The 21,789-nt window shown below is 43.4% G+C and overlaps 1 protein-coding gene across 1 annotated transcript in view; it reads left to right on the forward strand.

The window, feature by feature from the left end:
* Positions 1–21,789, forward strand: part of LOC146191717 (lipase maturation factor 2-like) — a 29,745-nt gene continuing 7,956 nt past the window's right edge. Inside the window, exons 1-12 of the mRNA XM_084602229.1 lie at positions 1–334; positions 559–609; positions 2,636–2,853; positions 5,378–5,406; positions 5,656–5,873; positions 7,434–7,612; positions 9,212–9,332; positions 9,731–9,871; positions 12,782–12,887; positions 16,495–16,710; positions 18,951–19,075; positions 21,175–21,288. Coding sequence (XP_084458355.1) covers positions 241–334; positions 559–609; positions 2,636–2,853; positions 5,378–5,406; positions 5,656–5,873; positions 7,434–7,612; positions 9,212–9,332; positions 9,731–9,871; positions 12,782–12,887; positions 16,495–16,710; positions 18,951–19,075; positions 21,175–21,288 — 1,612 coding nt within the window. The 5' untranslated portion in view covers positions 1–240. The remainder of the gene's footprint in view (positions 335–558; positions 610–2,635; positions 2,854–5,377; positions 5,407–5,655; positions 5,874–7,433; positions 7,613–9,211; positions 9,333–9,730; positions 9,872–12,781; positions 12,888–16,494; positions 16,711–18,950; positions 19,076–21,174; positions 21,289–21,789) is intronic.

Consider the following 21,789-nt stretch of genomic DNA (forward strand, 5'->3'; position numbering starts at 1 on the left):
TTCGGTTGGTTCCAGCTTCTTTCATGGCGGAAGTGCTTCTTTCGCCGGACCGCCCGTCCATAGCCCGTCGGTGGATCGTTGATCTCTCCGGCCGTGTGTCGCTGTAGCGACGCTGGCGAAGTATACTGTCGCTTAGTGCTGTGGTCCTGTGCAGGCGGCATTGTGTATTTTGTGCTGACAGCTACGACAGAAAGGATAGAGGAAACTCCAGTCGCCCCGAGCTCGTTCTACCGCGTCAGGATGGCGCAGACTCGGCTCACGCGAGACGGCTTCCTCTGGGCAATGTCCATGGTGTACCTGAGCGCGTTTGCCTCTCTTTATCACCAAATGCCCGGTGAGTTGGTGCTGTAGCCAGCAGAATGTTCCCTTCAGTACTGTTGACAAACAGCTGCTGATATATATTTTTTGTTTTACGTCGGGCAAAAATTTGATCTTCGTCGAGTGGAGATCGACCTGACGAAGCCGCAGGTTGGCCGGCTGGATACGCCGCTGTCGCGCTTTTGTTGTCATAATAAATAAATAAAAAAAATGATGTCCTTGGTTTCTTTTCTCTTCCAGGCCTTTACGGGGACCATGGAGTTTTGCCAATGAGAGCAGTGATTCCCATAGGTGTGTTGTTTATTTTGCCTTCGCTTGCGCAGCTTTCGTTTTGCATTTCGCTAGCAGCAAACAGCGTCGCGCTTTGCCACAGAACTCTGGCTGTTAGCACTGAGTGTGCCAAATGAGCGAAGTTTCAGGTTGTTAGTAACCCGTAAGCCTGCAAAAAACAGCAGAAAAAAAAAAAGCGATGTTTGTTGATTCGTGTTAGTGCAATTGCGTGAAAAAAAAAAAAAAAAAAAAACGCTCAGTGCTTTGTTAGCTTACAGACTTAAAAAAAAAAAAAAAAAAAAAAAAAACACGCTGTTTCTTCTAATGCAGCTTCTAGCACTGTTATTCATATATCTATTGTAAACATCACCCTTGTTCTAATGTGCATTTCTTTTCATCATGCAATGCTTGAAAGGTAGTTTCATAGTATGAGAACAAATGTGAATGATGTATTCATATACTTTCACATATGCCAACAATGAGAAACAATGTAATGTGAGGAGAGAATAACATTCTGTAGCACCGTGGTTGCTTCGGCACTAAAGTCAAACTCAACTGGCACTGAAATGCTTTCTGGGCTATATCAATAAGCATAGTTAAACCCACCTTCTACTTTCTGTCAGCTGTACTTAATATGGTGTAGACCATGACTTCTTTTCTAGTTAAATTTCTTTTTCCTTACATAAGTTCTTATTATCTTTATTGCCCATAAAAGCGCCAAATAAATCCCAACATCAGCCATTGTTTTTGGTGGAGCTCATAGTGGCGTACAGCAAAAGCTGGCACAACGACCATCCTGCCTTTCTGTTTGTGCAAAAGCTGCAGGAATCGCACAGCCAGCAGACCCTGTACCCCCTGCAAGTGGCTTGAACACTGGTTCAAACTGCTGTGGGATGCCAGTGCACATTTTAAAGATCCACAGGTGGTCGAAACTATTTCAAAGCCCTCCAGAACAGCAGCTTTTCACAAAAACAGCATCTTTTCTCCAAAATAGCTCTTTCAGGACCACCTTCCTCACTTCTTACAGTGGGGCAGCTCTTTCTCTCCCTCTTCTTTCTTCTCTACTTTCTCTCTTCTGTCCATAGGAGGCTGGGGAGGTGGCTTAGCTACAGAGCCAGTAGCAGGCCCGTGCATTTTCTTTTCCTTCTTCCTACAGCCACAACAACTCTTACAGTGTGGTTCAGGTGTCCACCAAGAAGTGTGGCAGATACTGTGCCTTGTCTTTCCTATAAACCAATTCATATTATTACAGTATGTCCCATCCCGGCGGTTCTTAGGTTAGGGTGCTTGACTGCTGATCCTGAGGACATAGGTTTCACTTTCAGGTGTTGCTAAAAGCAAGGCATCTCTGTACTGCGCGATGTCAGTGCACGTTAAGAAACCCCATGTGGTCAGAATTATTCCGAGACCTCCACTACAGCATCTCTCGTAGCTTGAGTTCCTTTGGGATGTTAAACCTCATAACCCAAACCAAACCACACAGTCAGTGTCTTTCTTGTGGCTGTCTGATAGTTCCCACATTATAGGGCTACCTAGAAGCAGCATCAGCTGTTTGCCTGATGCCTATCTCCTCTACCGTTAACCCCTCTTAAGATCTCGGGGCTGGCATTCACAGGAAGGTGCCATCATGTAGTGAGGTTACTTGACCCCTTGTCATAGTCGCATAATTAGTGGGTCATTTGACTGAATGTCCCCCTTATAACTGCCAGTAATAAACAGACTTGCAAGGGTGGAAGAACGGGCTAGTTGATAGTCCGTCTTAGGAAAACAAAACAGCGCACTCCTGACACACGGACAAAACTGCAACATAGCACTGTGTTGTAGTCGCTTTCTTTGTCCGTGTGTCAGCAGTGCACTGTTTTGCTTTCCCAAGTTAAACAGACTTTGTCACGCTGGTTTTTCCAAAATTAATTTTTCCAAATTTGTGCCACTGTCGTGTTTTAACTTTTTTTATTTATTTTATCGAGCTTTATTGTCTAGTTTCTTTGTGTTCATTGTTGTTTTTGCAGTGTTACATAATGTGTGCAAATTTTCTATCCTTTATTAGACAGCAACACACGGCCACCACAAGAGTTGGCCAAGCGAGCTACTCAGCAGCCTTCCCTATTATGGTTGGCACCGAACTTTGGTCTCAAGGTGGCCACCATGGCAGAATTTTTGGCTCTTCTGGGCATTGTCATGTCCCTCCTGGCATCCGTGTCATCCCGATTCAGGGACTGCATCAACTACTCACTCTTGTGGATACTCTACTTTTCCCTTTATCAGGTGACTTTTCATACCACTTTACCAGGTTACTTGTCACATTGTGCACAGGCCTCACATGGAAAAACCTGTACACAATCTTATTGTGTTCGGAGCTTGGAAGCAATGTAAGCAACAATATAACAGGGCACAGAAACATCCTTTAACAATTTTCTTGCAATGGGAAAATGGGCAGTTGCAAAGTGGCATATATATGAAATGAGCATAAAATAAATAGAGCTGCCTTTTCAATAACATGACAAAAAAGTAGACCATGTAAAAATACATGTATATAAAGCATGCTTTCTTTGATGAATAAAATTGATTTTTAAGCTTAGTAACTTGCAAAAATATGTTATAAATAAAGTAATCAAAGTATAGGAAAATAAAAATAATGTAGAATGTATGGTTTATGTGTTACAATGTCGGAAATAAGTATTCAGAGTAACAGTTAGAACCTTTCACTTTAAACATTTCATTTGGTAAAACAAAACAAGAACATCAAGCAATTTTGGTTACTCCACAGTGCATTTCCATGTTTGACATCAGGCTCTTTTGGAGAAATCTTCTTTGCTGGTGGTGGCAAAGAATCGTTCAGGGCATGTCACATACCATCGATAACCTCTGAAAGAATAGATCTTTTTGGCAGGGCCTAAATAAAAAATTGCAAATTACCCCCTGTCAATGGTCTATGTTGAGCAGAGCAGTCATCGTTTTCCAACTGAAATCTCACCAATCAACACCTTGATTTTGCTTGGGGTTGTCACTTCCATCTGATAAAGTTAAATACCATTGTTCTGGAATCGTGATAATGGCACCATTACTGAGTAGCGTCTGTGTGAAACGAGGACGCTGCTCTGAATGCTGTTTCTCAGAAAGTATAAACTGCTTTCTCGTATGATTGATAAGAAAGCTATATCTGAAACTGGAGTGCACTTGCTTTGCAACATGTTGGCGCTGCAGGTTGAAAATGGCTGCAATTTCGTCCCATTTGCAGTTTAGTGCCATCAGATTTGATCTATTTGAATAGGCAAAGTAAGGAAAGAGTTAATTGGCTCCGAATTCAGACTAGGTTTTGATGGAGCAAGAGAAAAAGTGGTTGTTTTGAGTTCTCATGTGCAGCTTTACCTTTTCTTTTCTGCGAAGAGCAGAAGCTTATATATTAGCTTTAAACTTAAGTTTCGTTTTTGTATTGCGTTTTGCATTTCATATGTCTGTTAGGTCTGACCCCTCAAATTGTTTATCTCTGATTACATGTTCTGAATGTAATTATTTTTTTCCTGATGCTTTTCTGCTGTTCAGACTATTTATTCTAGTTTTTGTGGGTACTCTGTTAAAACACTGGTAGTGCCCCTCGTTGCCTCCCTCATCTGACGTGTGCATATTTTAAATTCATAAACCTAGTGAAACCCAGTAGTTGATGAATCCACATGAAAATGAAACAACAAATGTCACAGCTGATAGCACTGCTGTTTCTTAACACTGCGATTTGCGGTTTGCAGTTTCGTTTTAAACCTCACAGGACATCCTAACATCTTTTTTTGGGGGGCATGGCACATGTAGTTGGTGCACCCCTAGCTATATTACACAGACATAATTATGTTTTTTTCAGAGCAACAATTACATACGGAACCCTATCCTGAGTAAACAGTCTCAGAATCATAATACATATGTCATAATCAAAGCGTGCTGCGTTTGCTTGCAGACATTGTTAACCAAAAATTGAATGATGGAACAGTTTAATCTCAAAACCAGTTTTAAACTGTTCCATGAGCCCTGCTCCTACTGGTCAATGTGTCCACCCGTTAGGGCCAATCAGTGGAAGTGGGGCTGTGTCTCGTTTTTGTGATTAGGTAGTAGTTCTGTAAATCAGCCTCAAGCCATTGGATCGCTTGGAGCAAGTTTAGTTCCAGGAAGCAGTGTCAAGAACTTGAGCTTATAAGCAGAGGTTGAGTTCTGCTGGGGCACCAGCTCCAGACGCCTAGCACAAATGGGGAAGGGGGGGTAGGGGGTATGTGAGCCAAGGGGAGGGAAAGAAGACAGAAGGGGAGGAGATCACGGGGTGGACCTGGGATCACATGTTTGCCCCCTAGCTATCGTGGCTCACTGGTTTCAAGGGTGAAGCTTTTCAAAATATGATAAGGGAAGGGGGCAGGGGTGTGAATGCACACGCAGGTGCGTGCAAAGAGAATACGAGAACAGTGTAAGATGTGGAGGTATAGCAGTGTGTATAAATCTGATTCGAATCTTAGTTGCATTTTTGTCAAGTGGTTTTATTCAAGTCTAGTCCGACCTCTGAAAGGCTCAATGCAACTTCACTGTGGTTGAAAGTTACTGTACATAAATGTAAGTAAGTTGAGTGGTACCTTGTGGAAACCAGTCTCATAGCGAGAAAGTTATTTTTGGAAGGGCCCAAAGTGCTGCCTGGCACCCTCATGCTCCCCTTGAATACATGCCTGATGGTGATATAACACAGTATTTGTTCTCATCTATGTGATGTCAGTGGTTCCATAATCTCACTCTTTCTATTTTTCTTCTTTCCAACCAGGTTGGCCAGACATTCATGTGGTTCCAATGGTGAGTCGGTACATCTCTCAGGTGTATACTTTAGCAAGCTGATATATTTGTCACTTTGTCATTGGAAGATAACCCGTGTGGCCCCGGAATGATGTTTATTAACAGCAAACAAGTTGCCCCGTATCTCTTCTGTTTTTTTTTATTATTATTTTCATAGCCTATATAGTATTCAAGATTAGCCTCACTTCAAAAGCACCGTTATAGACATCAGGCAGGAAACAGGGCACGAAAAGGGAAAAATGATTTCAGGGACATCCTTCTGCTGGAGGCTGGCTTTCTCTGCATACTGGTGGCACCGCTGGGCATCTTCCACCGGACGATGGGCCTGAGCTCGAGCTGGCGTCTGCCGCACCACCCGCACGACACGATCACCCTGTGGCTGGTGCGCTGGCTCCTCTTCCGACTCATGTTCGCCTCCGGGGTGGTCAAGCTCACCAGCGAGTGCCCCACCTGGTGGGGGCTCACAGGTCAGGCAGGCCTAGGTTATGCTCTGGGAGGGGGGAAGGGTAATCTTAATCTTGTTTCAAAAACAAGATAGCATCTGGATTAAAACAGAAAGGCAGTCTAACACTCTTAGTCCTGTTATCTTGCCTGCGTTGTCTGCTTCCACTGGTTTTAAGAAAACGTGAGCACTGTTGTGGTGGTTGCTCAGCCTATTTTGGTGAGGTTTCTTGTAGGGTATTGATTAGCATGGCAAATTTGAGGTCATTAGTATGTCTTAACGCCAGATGGAAGTCGGGCTACATTTGAGATGTACATTGTCCTTGTTTTTCATTTCTGAAAAGAATTGATGTGCCTTTTGTCTTCTCGGGGTACAATTGCTTCTACATTTAACAGCCGCATTTCTCGGCAATGATGAGAGGGGTACAGGGATAGAGTGTGTGACTGTGTTACTTAACTGGTAGGTCAGCCGCAGGACGGCCACCTGGCGCACTATTTATTGTGCGGTTGCTTTGTTTCATGGCTGATCTAGCGGTCACTGTAAAAAAGTCGTAGAGTATAGTTATCACCACTATACTTGAACAAGCAGCTCCAGCCATCTGGGCATTCAGGTCCTTGCTGTGTATAGGCTCTTCTGTGGTGCAGAGGGAGTAGCTTTTCTTCTGACATGTGGTTTATCTGCACCCCAATGCTAGGATCTGTTCCAAGTGGAATGGCAGTCAGTGGCATGTAGCACTGTAGCACTGTAAACCAGTGTTCACTCCGTGATGGGTTTCTGCTGCGTGGGTAACGTAGAAATAAGTGCACTTGCACTGTGGAGATCGTTTATTATTATATTATTGTTATTTTGGCACTGTGGTGCGAAAATAACCCATTACTCATGGACTAGTAGGATTTCCATTCAAAGTTACGTACTAATTGCTTGCACTTACTTGGAACTTTGGCAGCTGAAAAGTTCCGAAAGCAATGGATAACAATGATGGCGGAAGTGACATCCATAAACTGTGACATTGTAGAGTAGAATCACTGCTGCTTTCAACTCATCCCCATTTTTATTCACCATAGTACTTTTTTGGATAGGTACAGCCTTTGTCAATAGTGTAGAGCCCAGAAGGTCCACTTCTGAGCCGTGTAGTGGCACTAATTTAGCATTAGTGGAGGTCCTTCCCATTGGATAGTGTAGGGCAAAAAATCTTCTTACCACCAAGAGATTCGGGAACGCAGGAAATGCATTACAAGCCGCAGGAAGTGGCTCAAAAGCAGACCCCCCGGGCTCTACACTTTTGACAAAGACTGTACATCTTTACAACTGTTCTGGAAATTTTTTGCCAAATTTTTCAGAAGGATAGCCTTTTATTCTGCGCCATAAAGAGCTGACAACAGCGTTGGCAAAGGTGAACCTGTGTTTTTGTTGCTTCTCCTTTTTGAGTGCTGCTTATGAACTGAGCCAGCATCCAAGGGCTAGCTAGTCAAAGAAAGCTGGCTATTAGAATGGTTGCCTGCATAATTTTTATTGAGCAGCCGAACTTGGTGCGCTAAAAATCTGATATCTTTCTCTTTCTTCTTTTTTTGGTCCTCATTGCCAGCACTCAACTACCACTTTGAGAGCCAGTGCATTCCAACACCTCTGGCCTGGTACTTTCACCAGCTGGCCAACTGGGTGCTGCGGCTGGGTGTGGTCTTCACATATGTGATTGAAATTGCCATCCCGTTCCTGTTCTTTGCCCCCATTCGCTCGCTGAGGATCTTCAGTTTCTACAGCCAGGTGGGTGCTCTTCGAGGGGCACAGCTTCATTCCCTAGGCGAAGTTTTTTGCCTCACTTGGTTATCGACAAACAGAAGAAGGTTTCTAGGAGAGTTGGGTCTTGTAATTTGAAGCTAAAAAAAAAATCAATAAATAAAACACTGCCGGGGTGGCGCAGTGGTTAGGGCGCTCGATTACTGTGCCCAAGGATGCGGGATCAAATCTGGGCCTCGGCAGCCACTTTTCGATGAAAACAAAAAAAAACAAGGCGCCCATGTGGTGTGCAGTGTCGGTGCACGTTAAAGAACCCTGTGTGGTTGAAATTTCCAGAGCCCTCCACTACGGCATCTCCCATAGCCTGAGTCTCTTTGGGATGTTGAACCTCACAAACCAAACCAAGCTTGAAATTAAATCGTGGACGACACAGCGTGGCATGGAAAGGAGGCGAAAAGAAATTAAAGTCATTTACACAGGAAATGCGAGTTGACGACATTGTAGCTGAAATGAAGAGGTGGACATGAACATCACGTGCATTAAAAGGTACGCATAATCATATGTTGAGTGGACATCAAAGGAATGTGCCCACCCCGGTCACTTGATGGTTAGGTCGGTTGACATCTGAATGCAAAGACGTGGGTGCAGTCCCAGCCACAGCGGCCACTTTTCGACCAAAGCTAAAAGTGAGGTGCTTATTTATACAAGCAATGTTGGCGCACGCTAATATGTTAGAGCAACCTCGAAGCGGGAGCAGCTTTCGGATGTTAAATCCTATAGACCAAACCATCGAAGGGAAGCAAAAGTAGCAGGGTGTATACGCCAGGGAGTCGAGTGGTGGGTAGAGGAGGTTAGGAAGTGTAGGAGGATAGTGGTAGGAGGTCAGTGGGGGAGGCCATTGTTTGTCCTGCCGTCTACAAAATTGGCTAGTGTTGCGATGCACCGAAAATCGCATATATTTGGAGTTATCAGTGATGCACCGGAAATTGCATATATTTGGAGTTATCAGTTTTTTTTGTTTGTTTGTTTTTTTCCTTTGCAGATCAACTTATTGCGAGAGTGCTTAATGGCATTTTCCCAGAAAGTTGGCGCTGTCAGAGGATAGTGCAACATAGGAGATTGAGGAAGGGAAAAAAAGCTTGCCTAAACTGAAGCCACTCCTGCCACTTTCGGTGGTTAGTTATACCCTCTAAGGAAAAATGTAGTCGGGCACTCCTAAGCTGTATAGCGGGGCTCCTGCATCACTTGTGGAAGTCCTACCCAATGGGTGGACTGCATCACTTGTGGAAGTCCTGCCCAATAGGTGGAAAGTGGTAAAAATTTTCTTACGTTAGGAGATTTACAACAAATAAGCCCCTTGGTCCAAACTCTTTTTGACAAAAAGTCTATAGGTCAGTAAGTGTGTGGCGTAGTGTTGGATTTTTCGCTGTTGTTGTTGTCAAGAGCATCGTTTTGGTTGGTGCTGTGTTGCACACACATGCAGGGCCTTAGTAGGTTGAAACAGAACGCTTCTGGCATACCCTGCTACATTCTTCATTTAACAGGGTCAATTAATGTGCAGATTTATATGCTGCTGTTAATCAAGTGTTGGTGACAGGCCCTGCCTGCATGTGTTGTGCATTTCAGATGTTCCTGCAGTTGATGATAATCGTTACTGGGAACTACAACTTCTTCAACCTGCTTACTATGACTCTTTGCTTGTCACTAGTGGACGATGACTTCCTGCTTGGTATCCAGAGACGAAGTGGTGCGTATGAGTCGGGGACTCGGTATACTCTATATCTTAACGCGATGCCTAGGCATTCATAACCAAAGTGCATCTAAGTAGAAGCAATACTAACAATAAATATTATACTTTATTGTAATGCCAAGTTGTTTTTTCTTCTTACTCTGCATATTTGGAAGTTTCCTGGAGTTTCTGCTGAGGAAACAACTTTTATACACGTTCCAAGGGCTTCTGGCTAAAGAAAACATAGTTTTTATAAAAGCAGCTGTCTTTGTTCACGGGACAGCTAGTGTCATTTTGATAAAGGGATCTAATGCCAAAAATAATTAAACTGCTGAGACATTTAACTGCTGTGTCGAGACTGCATTACATACTGTTTGTTCAAATTTTGCAACTTTGGGGCTGGTGTGTTTTCTCAGGCAAGCCAGGCAAGCTTCGCACTCTGGCCAATGTCGCTGCAAGAACTATTGCCCTGGCAGTGTACTGCGGTCTGTTCTATGGAACTGTCAAATTATTCCACCTCCGGTTTGACAACAACTGGGCCTTACACTCAAAAATCGGTAAGTGCATATAGTCTGGTCTCAGCTAATTCTGCCTTTTGTCTGCATTTTCAAAGTACTTGCAAGCCTGTTCCACATCTCTGATGCACCTGTAAATTCAGTGAGTACAAGCTTTTTCGTTTCTTAGTTCAAGGAAAATTGTTTGTACATTTTTTCTTGAGATTATAGTGCAGTTGGACCTGCTTGTTTTGGCTTATAATGCTTTGTGTTTTGCGATCACGCTATGGTCTTACAGGCACACTTCAGAAGCAGCACTCAGTGGTCTTGATTGCAGCAGATTAAGTTCCACTCATGCTTCTCCATGCAGTGACCAGTAAAAAAAAAAAAATACCACTGCCTCTGCCGTAATCGAGAGCAGACGTAAGCTTGAAATGGGCTTCTTACTGGTGTAGCACATATGACGGTGCGCTAAGCACTTTTCACTGTGTTTTCTCATTGCACCATCAAGCGATGACGTGCGATGTCAATGGATGGCACCATGAGATCGCCCTCATGTTCTCCTCCAGGTCACCGTGTCCTCCCTCCGCTGTGTCGACAACGGGTGCTAAAAGCATTTCATGCTTGAAATGCAGAGAGGAAATTGGCTAGTATAGAATAGACGCAAATGCTGTTTTCATTACGAATCTTGTGACATTTTAGTACATAGCAGTGACACTACATTGCATAAGGGTTTGCTGTTAATAAGTGCATTGTGACATGATGCAAAGTGCTAAAGGTGAGGTATTTTATATAACATTTCTGTGCATACCGGCTGTGGAACTGTCAAATTATTTTAGCTCCGGTTTGACAAAGCACATCCACTCGCAAGATTTGGTCATTCAAGCTGCAAACACTAGCGAGGCGGTTCAGACGGCTAAACTAGACGCACAGTGGATCCATAGCATCCATAAATGTGCCGACACAAGATTTCTTTTGATAAATCCATTCAAATGTACAACTAAAACATCGTAAAGTTTTGCAGGAGGTCATGTTTAGCTGCGACACCCGGTGCATTGAGAAATTAAAAAAAAAAAAAGAAACAGCATTTGTTGTCTCCTGTCAGCGTGCACTTCGCGGGGCACCAGCAGGAGGGCAACCCTCGCTTTTTTTTTCTCTGTCTCTCTGTGCTCGCACACCGCTGTCTGCATGCGAGCCCGCGATGACCGCGTGGCCGCTCCGCCGGCGCTCACTTGTTCGCGACACACAGGCCGTGACGTAGAGTCACGTGAGAGAAGCGAGCGCTCCATCCCAATCTTATTCTTCTTGTTATTTCCTTTTCATGGTTCGCATACTACTTCCAGTACTTCGCTGCCTAATGTAAACTGCTGTTCCTTCCCGAGGCTGTTGAATATTACCTTAGTCTTCTGCATATTGATTTTAACTTTGCTTAAAGTAACGGTTCATTAGGTTACTGAGTGACAGAATGGGGCTCCCGAAGCTATAGACCAGAGCACAGTGAAAAATTTGGTGCCAACATATTGAGAGTGTCTTAGTGCCACCTGTTTCACAGACGCAGAAAACATAACTTGCAAACCGCCACGTGGGAGGTAGCAGGATGCGAAGCACATGCGGGCGAATTGGGCAGTTAGCACTTAAGCTGTACGATCCTTTAACTAAGGGCATAATTTGCGGTGAATGACTGTATTTATCCTGCATCTGCACAAGTCCATGAAACAATGCCAGCAAGCTTCAGTAATGCAACCACTAATGGCAGAAACCGTTCATCTACACATCTGTCCTTCATGCTGTTATGTGGGAGTATCTGTACAAAGAGCAGGGCAGGGTTTTGTCAAAGTATCATCTCAAACTTGTAGTCTGGAACTTGTTGAGAGTCCCAAATTATGAACACTTCATGGCTGAGCAGTTATGAAATGTGGTGTGCGCAGTAATTTGAGGGGCCGTGACGAAGTGCGTCCACTCACGAGACTTGATCACTCGAGCTACAGACGCTAGCGAAGCGGTTCAGACGACTAAACTAGGCCCACAGGGGATCACCCACTCAGTAAATCTCTTCATTTGTATCGGTCATACTGCTATGTCCAACACACTATCTCAATGCTATCGCACAGATCGATGCTGCTGACATGTAAACGTAAAGCGAATCAGTGCTAAAACTGCGCACTGTAATTATATTATGCGGATGAGAAGTAAAATTGTTACTTACTCAGTACTACATGGTTAAGTCGGTTAAGAAAATGCTGCGGACATGTCTACAGGTGATGCAACATAGTCATTGAGTGGTAAGCACATTGCAACAACCACGCTGTTAAGCTGAGTTTCAAACACATTACCTGTTGATCGAATATTTAGGGGAATCCCCGAAGGTGGAGTAGATTTGTAATAAGGGGGTGAAGGGAGTGAGAAAGGCACTCAACAGCATTTCGGAAGTCCAGGTAGAGAAGGTGCTTGTTGGCTCGGTTTGAGAGTATGTGCAATCTGGTTTTCTGTCTTGGTTTGAGAGTACCATGTTCTGGTCTTTAGTCCATAGGCCACCTGAATGTCTCAGCTAAGAAAGTCCTGAAAATTTCTTAGGGAACCCTCAGTCAATGGTGCTGGCTGCTGCCTTGATGAGGGAGAGAAAAATATAGGAAAAAAACGAGAGAATTTCAGGCAAGGGAATTGCAAATGATGTTTTTTTTTTTTTTTTTAAACATTTACTCCTCCCATTTTCGGTGGGATTCAGAGAAATCTTTTGGAATGACAGCATTCGCTTGGTGTTTTCCAGTTTGCTACACGCTGACGAAAGTAGCGGGGTGGAATTTCAGATTTCAGTAACTCGGGAACTTGAAACATGTTGTTTGAATGTCGTTCGGTTAAGCTGCTGGCTGTGTTGATTGAATGCTGTGCATAGCATTATTGCTGAACAATGGTGTCTTTTTGTGGAAATGTTGCAGTGGTTTAATTGGTTATGTGCACTCTCATTTGTTGTAGGCTTTACATCAGCGAAGTTTAATCAGTTCCTTGGTAGTGCCATGCCCATCCTCATGTGGGTGGCAGCCGCCTCGCTGGCCTTCCACATTCTGGTGTCCTTTTACAGGTGAGCATTCCATTCACTTTTTCTCACTTTACGGCTCTCTGAAACCACCGGCACAGAACTGATAGGCAAACCAACGTAAGGGAAATAAAGGGAATATGATACATAAAGACGGAGCCAAGTTCTAGTGACTCCAAGGAAGTGTTGGTCTGTGTGAAATAATATAGTCATGGAGATACATACTTGATTAGAAAATAGAAGAAAAAACAACCGCATGCTTCAGAATTTTGCGTCCACTGCGCTACTGTTCAATTTACTTTCTTGGACATTTAATTTATATGGGGTGTAATCAATCCTTGAGAGTGTTTGCCAGCACCACATATTCATGCATACCATACATGCAAGAATATATCAGAGCCAGATAATCTAACGAACAAGTCTCTGCTAGCACTGTACCATAAATAATTTGTTCGCCTCGTGCTCTTTGCTGCAGATTTTTTTTGCTTCTTGTAAGGTGTCTAGAGGCCACGAAGCTCTGTAGCAGTGTTTGTTTTGGTTATTAACGGCAACAACGATTTCTGGATTGCTGGCCTGGTGTGTTTGGTGATTTTTCTTTATTTATTCCTTAGACTGTGTCTAAGAGGAGGCCAAGGCTAAAGGCAAAAAGCCTAACAAGGCCTTGGCCCCTTGTCCAGGTTTTACAATAATGTACAAAACACATTGTTTGGTCAGCAGTACCAGCATAGAAGACAACTATGCAAACATAGAACAGAAAGTTTGATGCCTATTTACATTAAACAAAATGATTCAAGGTGGTAAAAATAAAACAAGGCTTCCACCAAATCTAGGTCAGTACACAAAGGGCGAAGGCAACAATGTTCAACAAGTGCTAAGCCTAAGTGCTAAGTGCTAAGTGCTAAACCAACGTAAGGGAAATAAAGGGAATATGATACATAAAGACGGAGCCAAGTTCTAGTGACTCCAAGGAAGTGTTGGTCTGTGTGAAATAATATAGTCATGGAGATACATACTTGATTAGAAAATAGAAGAAAAAACAACCGCATGCTTCAGAATTTTGCGTCCACTGCGCTACTGTTCAATTTACTTTCTTGGACATTTAATTTATATGGGGTGTAATCAATCCTTGAGAGTGTTTGCCAGCACCACATATTCATGCATACCATACATGCAAGAATATATCAGAGCCAGATAATCTAACGAACAAGTCTCTGCTAGCACTGTACCATAAATAATTTGTTCGCCTCGTGCTCTTTGCTGCAGATTTTTTTTGCTTCTTGTAAGGTGTCTAGAGGCCACGAAGCTCTGTAGCAGTGTTTGTTTTGGTTATTAACGGCAACAACGATTTCTGGATTGCTGGCCTGGTGTGTTTGGTGATTTTTCTTTATTTATTCCTTAGACTGTGTCTAAGAGGAGGCCAAGGCTAAAGGCAAAAAGCCTAACAAGGCCTTGGCCCCTTGTCCAGGTTTTACAATAATGTACAAAACACATTGTTTGGTCAGCAGTACCAGCATAGAAGACAACTACACACATCAAAATCAAAAGCAATAGGTTAGAGGTCACATCACAAAACATATAGAAAAAATTTTTTATATCTGACGGCAAGCATTAAATATACTTTCCCTGTGCAACCGCTGAAGCAACAGATGTGGTTACAGGATTCTACAGGTTATTCAGTCAAGAACGAAGTCATGTGAAGCTACTTAAAGGGACACTAAAGACAGCCAAAAATGGTATGAAAATCTAATAAACTACATTTGGTGGCACTGTCGCCGCATATCCGGCAGCAAAAAATCGAATAATTGCTGAGATACTGCGATAAGAAGTTGAGGTTTTTTTCTTGTTCCCGCCGGTCGAATTCAAACTGTGCCCTCCAACTACGTAGTTGGAGTTGAGTGACGTAAGCAGAGACTCCGTGATAGCTAGCGAGCCGGCGCGGCCCGCGGCGTCGCATCCCTCAAGGGCCAACATGGCAACAGCGTACTCGCAATGACGGCCTCAGCCGAAATAAATAAAACGTTGAAGAGAGTAATTTACCGAGCGGTGGGCACATAAAGGAAGAAAAAAAAAAAACATAGAGCGCTTGTAATGCACAATACTTTACATGTTTCTCAAGCTTTTGCGCTCCTTCTTGCATTGTGTATAAACAAACCGAGCCCTCGGTCATCGCAACGCTTCCTGACATGTTTACATACAAATAAGATTTAGTTACCAGCAAAATAGTGTCCTCGCTGCTGCGCTTGTCAGTTTTGAAGCTTCGTCGCACTTTTTTCCTTCAAGGTTTGTGCTACAGCTCCGTGTTCAGCGAAAATTACGTCCACGGTAGCAGAACATGACCGAGGTGCCGGTGCCACTACATTTGCCAGCGCTGTGAAATTCCACATGTTAAAATGGATCCACTGCACAATATAGTGCGCATAGGCATCCAGAACATTAGTTGCAAGACGTGAGAGCAGGCAGCATGCGCCGATGATTAAGAAGTTGTAACTTTTAGACCGGCAGCAGAAACACTGTATTGTAAATGGGGCCATGACATAAAAACTAGAAATATTTCAAAAATTCCGACGGCGCGTTCCGACGGCGCGTTCCGACGGCGCGTTCCGACGGCGCGTTCCGACGGCGCAGCGTAGCCGAGTGGTTAGCGCCGAACGTTGCGGAGCAAGCAGAAGCGAGTTCGAGTCTCAACGCTACTGGCTGTCTTTTTTTTTTTTTTTACAAATTGATTTTTTTTTTATCTTTTGTAATTTATTTCTGGTGCTTCGTTATTTTTAGTTTTTACTTTTTACCCGAGACCCTTTTTTTCCGCCGGGCGACGAGCGCAATATATCGCTCTCCTTGGTATGAGCGGCAAGTATGCCCCTTTTGTTTACGACGCCTGCAATATAACGTTGAAGGTCTTGTTGACGCAGTATATGTTGGTCAGATGTGCCATGATTTAGTGAACAATTGAATGACAATGCGTTTTTCCTTCGGTACTTAGCATATGTATGCTTTTCGTGGCGTACGTAGCTGCAGTCGAGCGGTCAGGTTGCAGTCGAAGCGGCGACGGCGGCGATATGTTGGCGCAGAAGTGTGAACGAAGGAGCGTGTCGGCGGCAGCGGATTTCGCTCGCTCGTGCCTCCGAATGCTCAAATGGGAACCATCAAGGCGCATCTGCTGCTCCAAGCTCGTAATTCAGGCGCTGCAGGTTCAAACAAACTATCCGAGTGCGCACGAAATGCCTGAGCCGAAACATAACCAAAACTGAAGTGGGCGCCTGTGGCGCCTCCAAGTATATTTTTGTATTTGCCTTGCAACATTTACGTTGTCTTTTCGCCGTCATTTACGTATGATAAAAGCGTGTTATCATGTTTGAGAAAAAACATACTACCGCATTCAAACATGCAACGTAATTCGCATTTGTCAGCCTCCGGGATCCCTAGCGCGTCACATGATTTGTAGTTGCGAGCCTCGGCCGTTTGGCTGTGGTGGCGATACCTGTATTTCTGTTATTCTTCTTTACTACCTTATAACAGCTCTGTTTTCAGTAAGAGTGGTCTTTTTGTAATCAGGAACTGGCATTCTATCAATGCAAACCCACTTCCTTTCTCTCTTTAGTGTCCCTTTAAGGAGAGGATTTTAAACAATTTTTCCACCCTCTGCTCTCCTCAGGTCCCTTGTAAATGAAAAGGGCGTGCTGAGCAAGATCTTCTCGACACTGGGTACCATCATCATGGGCACGGCTGCCGTGTGGGTCTTCTGCATCTCTCTGGTTCCCCTCTCGCAGCTGGACGCTGGGATGAACAGGAAACTGTGGCCCACAATTCGCACCTGGCACTACAAGGTGGAGCCCTTTCACTTGACAAGCCCGTATGGACTGTTCAGAAGGTATGTCGGCATGCGGAGGGTAACATCACTATGCTTAACTCTTTTGATACCATGAGAAAAAAACAGGAGAGAGAAAAAAACAGGAGACTCTGAGGGCTCTTGGAAAGGAATTTCTATATAAATGAAGTATTTCAACAACCTGAAGCCTCTTACAAAGAAATGTAGCTGTTTAAATACTCTTTCATACACCTGAAACAAAAAAAAAATCTTTAACCGAGACTTGCGGCAAAAGTTTTACGAAATGATGAAAAAGCATGAATATAAAAATAAGACACGGTAGTAAGAAAATTTCAGACTATAGAAAAGATGGTATGATGCCTCTTTTCTTACGTTTGCAAACATGGTCTGCATATATGTGGAAGTTTCTATTGGCAATAATTCTTTCAGGACCGCAGAACAAAATATTTGACACTGAAGGTTCTTGGAAAAATTTTTGTGCGATTAGATACTTACATAATTTTGCTGCAAAGTACAATACAGTGCAGCTATTTAGATGGTTTTTCAAATACAAAATGTTTCAAATACAAAATGCAAAAGCGACTATGGAGTGGTGCTTCATTACAATCTATAGTGGTGGCGCCTACCAGGTGCATGGTGCTTGTACTCTTGTCAATGACATTGTCTAATAATGTGCCATAAGGAATTTGTATGCGGTAAACACCAGTAAATGCCCCTTTGGCGGCAAGGGCCGCATTAGTCTCTAGTCCCTCATTTTTGCCAGCATGAGATCACTGTCATGCTTGGTCATCATTGTTTTCAGCATTTAGATACACAAAAGGAAGTGCATCCACTGATCTACAAATTCTTCAAAAAAATTATCTGGCAGCATTTCTATCAAATTTGTGGTAGGATTGGCTAAACCTAGACAATGATCTTTCTGTTGCAAAAATATTTGGCTGCTTATAATTCATTATTTTAGTCAGTTTAAATATAACAACAATAATAAGTTTTTCTTTGCCATATATAAATATGTACATGAAATGGCTGTAGAGCAGCTTACCTCGTTTGCAACTCCAGCCATCTTTTCAAGCAGTATAGCACAAATGGTGAATACAGTAAAAGCTCGTTACTTCGACTCCCATTAATTTGGAAAATCGAATAATTCGACCTTCGCGCCTGGTCCCCAGAATTATGTATAGGAGTCTATGGGACGAAACTCTCGTTAATTCGGACGGATTTGACCGCACAACGGATAATTCGGACAACTTTGGGCAGCTACCGAGGCTCGAAAACGAAAAAAGACGAACGCGGCGCAATAGCGATACCCAAAAGCAGCATTGCCTTGGACATCAATTAATCAACTTGGCTCGACTTGTGGCTGGATGGGCGCTTTTTCTTGTTTTTTCACGAGTCGACGTTACTGGCGGTGCCATTTTGTCGTTTTGCTGCTGTCGGTGCGCTACGCTGTTGTATTGAAGACTGCTCGCTTTAGTGCGGCTCATTGCTTCTCTGTTGTGTGCTGGTATCACCGCACTCACCCCCGATGGCAACACCGGCGAAACGGCCGAAGAGCTACGAGGCCAAGGACTTGGCTACCAAAGTAGAAATCTTGCGGGCCTTAAGAGGGCCCGCAAAATTTTGCGGGCTCTAACTGAGAAAGAAATTGTCCGGGACGTACTGCACGGCGAAGATTCGGAGGAGGAAGAGGGGCTACGGGAGGAGCAGCCTCGGCCCCCTCGCACAGTGAAGGAAGCAGCAGAGGCCTCATTGTGTTAGAGGAATTTTGTTGGGGCACTGCAGATGGCATGCGCGCTGCTGAGCACCTGGAAGGACTGAGGAAAATAGTATCCGCGCGGGTTTCTGCGGGAAAGCAGACAAGCATCCGTGATAAGTAATAAAGGTATATTGAGATAAAATCGTGCATGTTTTTTTTTTTTTTTTTTTTTTTTTCTCTCGATCATTCGGTTAATTCGGACATATCTTACATTCCCTAGAAGTCCGAATTAACGAGCTTTTACTGTATTTAGAAATTGTCAGCAGATTCTTGTTGCATTGAACTCACTTGATCCAAACTGCCAGTTACTTCAATTGGATACTTTGATCCCTTCAACGTCACATGTATAATTTAGTCTGCAGTGATTCAAACTCTATATACTGCAAAATAATTTGGCGCCCTTCTTCTTTTTTAATTATTGCAAGTTAACTACATTAGGTTATCCTGCCTTATTTTTGAGATGATCAAAAAATAGGGCAAAGCATGTGTAATGTGATCCCTGCTTGTCATGCGATGTCTTCGCCAGGATGACGGGCGTTGGAGGGCGGCCTGAGCTGGTGCTGGAAGGAAGTGACGACCCAAATGGCCCTTGGGTGGAGCTGCCATTCCTGTACAAGCCTGGCGACGTGAACCGTTCGCCACCATTCATTAGTGAGTATATTATGTGCTCACCAGATGTTGTGTTGTGTGTATTAAACTTCATCATCAGCCTGACTGCATCCACTGGAGGGCAAAGGACTCTCTCATATTCTTCCAACTAGCCCGGCCCTGTGCCAGCTGCAACCACCTAATCCCTGCCAACTTCTCAATCTCATCTGCCGATCTAACTTTCTGACGTCCCTCCTACGTTTGCCTTCTCTTGAAATCCAGTCGGTTACCCTTAACGACCATTGGTTATCTTGCCTTCACATATGTGCTGTGCCCATTTCTTCTTATTTAGACTAGAATGTTATTAACTTGCATTTGCTGTCTGACCCACTCTACTCGCTTTCTGCCTCCTGACATTGCACCAGTCATTTTCCTTTCCATAGCTCACTGCATTGTCCAACTTAAGATAAAACTTTTTCCCTGGCTTCCATGTTACTAGGTGAGTACTGGTAAGATTCAGCTGCTATACACTTTTCCTTTGAGGGATTCTAGTAAACGACGGCCATTCATAATCTAAGTTTGCCTTCCATATGTGCTCCACCCCATTCTTATTTTTCTAGTTTTTTGTTACGCAAGCTTGCCATAAAGCATATTCTTCTAGTTCCTCTTTGCTTTTGTGGTCAGAACCTGCGTTCACTACCTGTCCTAAGAATATATTCTTTTGCCACTTATAGTGTCTTGTTACCTACTCTAAACTTCTGATCCTTTCAGAGGCTGCGTAACAGTTTTCTATGCTGCTTTGCCTAAGTCGCTAATCATTCTTTGCAATTCATCCCCCGAGTTCGTTAGAGAGGCAACATCATAAGTGAATAACATAATAGTACTGAGACATTCTTCATTAACACTTATCCCTAACTTTTCCCAGTCCAGGCCTTTGAATACTTCTTATAAACAGGTGGTGGATAGCACTGGAGAGACCATGTCTCCCTACTGAAAATCTTTCCCGATGGGGATTTTAATATTTTTTATATGGAGAAATATGGTTGCTAATCAGCCACTAAAGATATCTTCCAATACTTTTTCATATGCTTTACTATCACTTGGCTAGTGGTGTGGATATTGTCACGAGGTGGAGACAATGCTGAAGAAAACAGATTATCTAGCTAATTCTGCACATTACAAGAAAAGTGATAAGGCCGCATGCCGGTGGTGGTTTGCAGCAATACTGCAGCAATTCCTGGCATTATGATCTATCCTTTACAAAAGCTTGCTGGTCCTTTGATTCAAGTCTAAGGTTGTCCAGATTCTATTATCAATTATGTAATCGTTAACGGGCAGTAAGCTGATCAAGTCTAATTTTTCAAGCCTTTGAATCTCGTTTCTTATGGGTTAAGATAATGGTAGCATCCATCCAAGATTCCAGTACCCTCAAGGTCATGCGGCATTGCATATTCAAGGTAGCAGTTTTTCTACAATGGTTTCGCTACCATCCTTCAACAGATCTGCAGTTGCCTGTTCTTTCCCATCTTTCTCATTTTCAAATGCAAGGTGAATATGAATGTGAAGGGAAAAGTGTCTTCGACTTTCCAATATTAACATCATATTTACTCTTGTATTTACTTGCTCTACCTTGTTCCTATCACATGTGGTATGCGATGTGATGAATCTCACACAATGTCCAAGCCTTGCAACGTCCGAATGTGACCAGTCACATGGTTAATTGATGGAGAACAAAATAAAAAGGATACCTCAGTGCTGTTTTTGTGGCTTTGCCATGGATGAGTTATTGACTGACCATTGCTGATTATTTAGGAAATTTTGTACTTTCAGTTTCTCAAGTTGAATATAAACCGAATAGCAAACATTTGATCCATATTCAAAATCTTGATTGTTCACACACCCCTCATTACAATACTTATTTTCTGTTTGCTTATCTTTCTCTTCCATAACAAAATGTATAGAAATAATATTCCTTGTGATCAGAGATTACAAACTATTCTTTTCGGAGGGAGGGAATTTTTTCCACGTGCTCTTGGTGTGCTTTTGATAAAAATCTGGAAAATTTCTTGTTGCTCAACAATATAATTTGCCACTGAAGTGAGCGGGAGGCAACTCCATTTTAGTGTTGTGCACGTTTGCAACCGCTCTTTCTGCACTTGCAGTTCCGCACCAGCCTCGGCTAGACTGGCAGATGTGGTTTGCAGCCCTGAGTGATTACAGACAGAACCCGTGGCTGGTTAGCCTTGTTTACCGCCTGCTCAACGATGATGCATCAGGTAATCTTTCTGAGTTTCATTGGTGTGTGAAAGACTGAGTATACTCCATCTAGCTGTCCCTGTGTGGACCGGTTCTTGATTTCTTCTTTTTCGACTGTGCTGGAACATTTGCAAATGCTGCGGCGAAGGAACTAATACAGTCGCCGGTGACCGAAAATTTGGATACCTGATTTTTCGGACATGTTTGATTATTCATATCTTTGGTGGCACTGCGACATGCTCCATACAACTAATGTATATCAGCTCCTGAAATTTCGGACGCATCGCAACTGATTGTTCAATTTTTCGGACTTCACTCGCATTCTCTGCAGCCTCGCTACCAATAGCCAAGCCTCCATATAACATGTATTATGGAACGTCATTAATCCAGGCTATAAGGGGGTCAAAAATGGAATTATCCAAAGCAAATGTTAGGCTGGAAATGCGGGGTCCTTGACAAAGGGCGAAGTAGTAGCTGCAAACACGGTCCCGCCGCGTTTCGTAGGTACTACTTCACCGCAT

The sequence above is a fragment of the Amblyomma maculatum genome, chromosome 4 (assembly GCF_055883805.1).
Source record: "Amblyomma maculatum isolate TAMU_Amacu chromosome 4, ASM5588380v1, whole genome shotgun sequence".
Classification (NCBI taxonomy): domain Eukaryota; kingdom Metazoa; phylum Arthropoda; class Arachnida; order Ixodida; family Ixodidae; genus Amblyomma; species Amblyomma maculatum.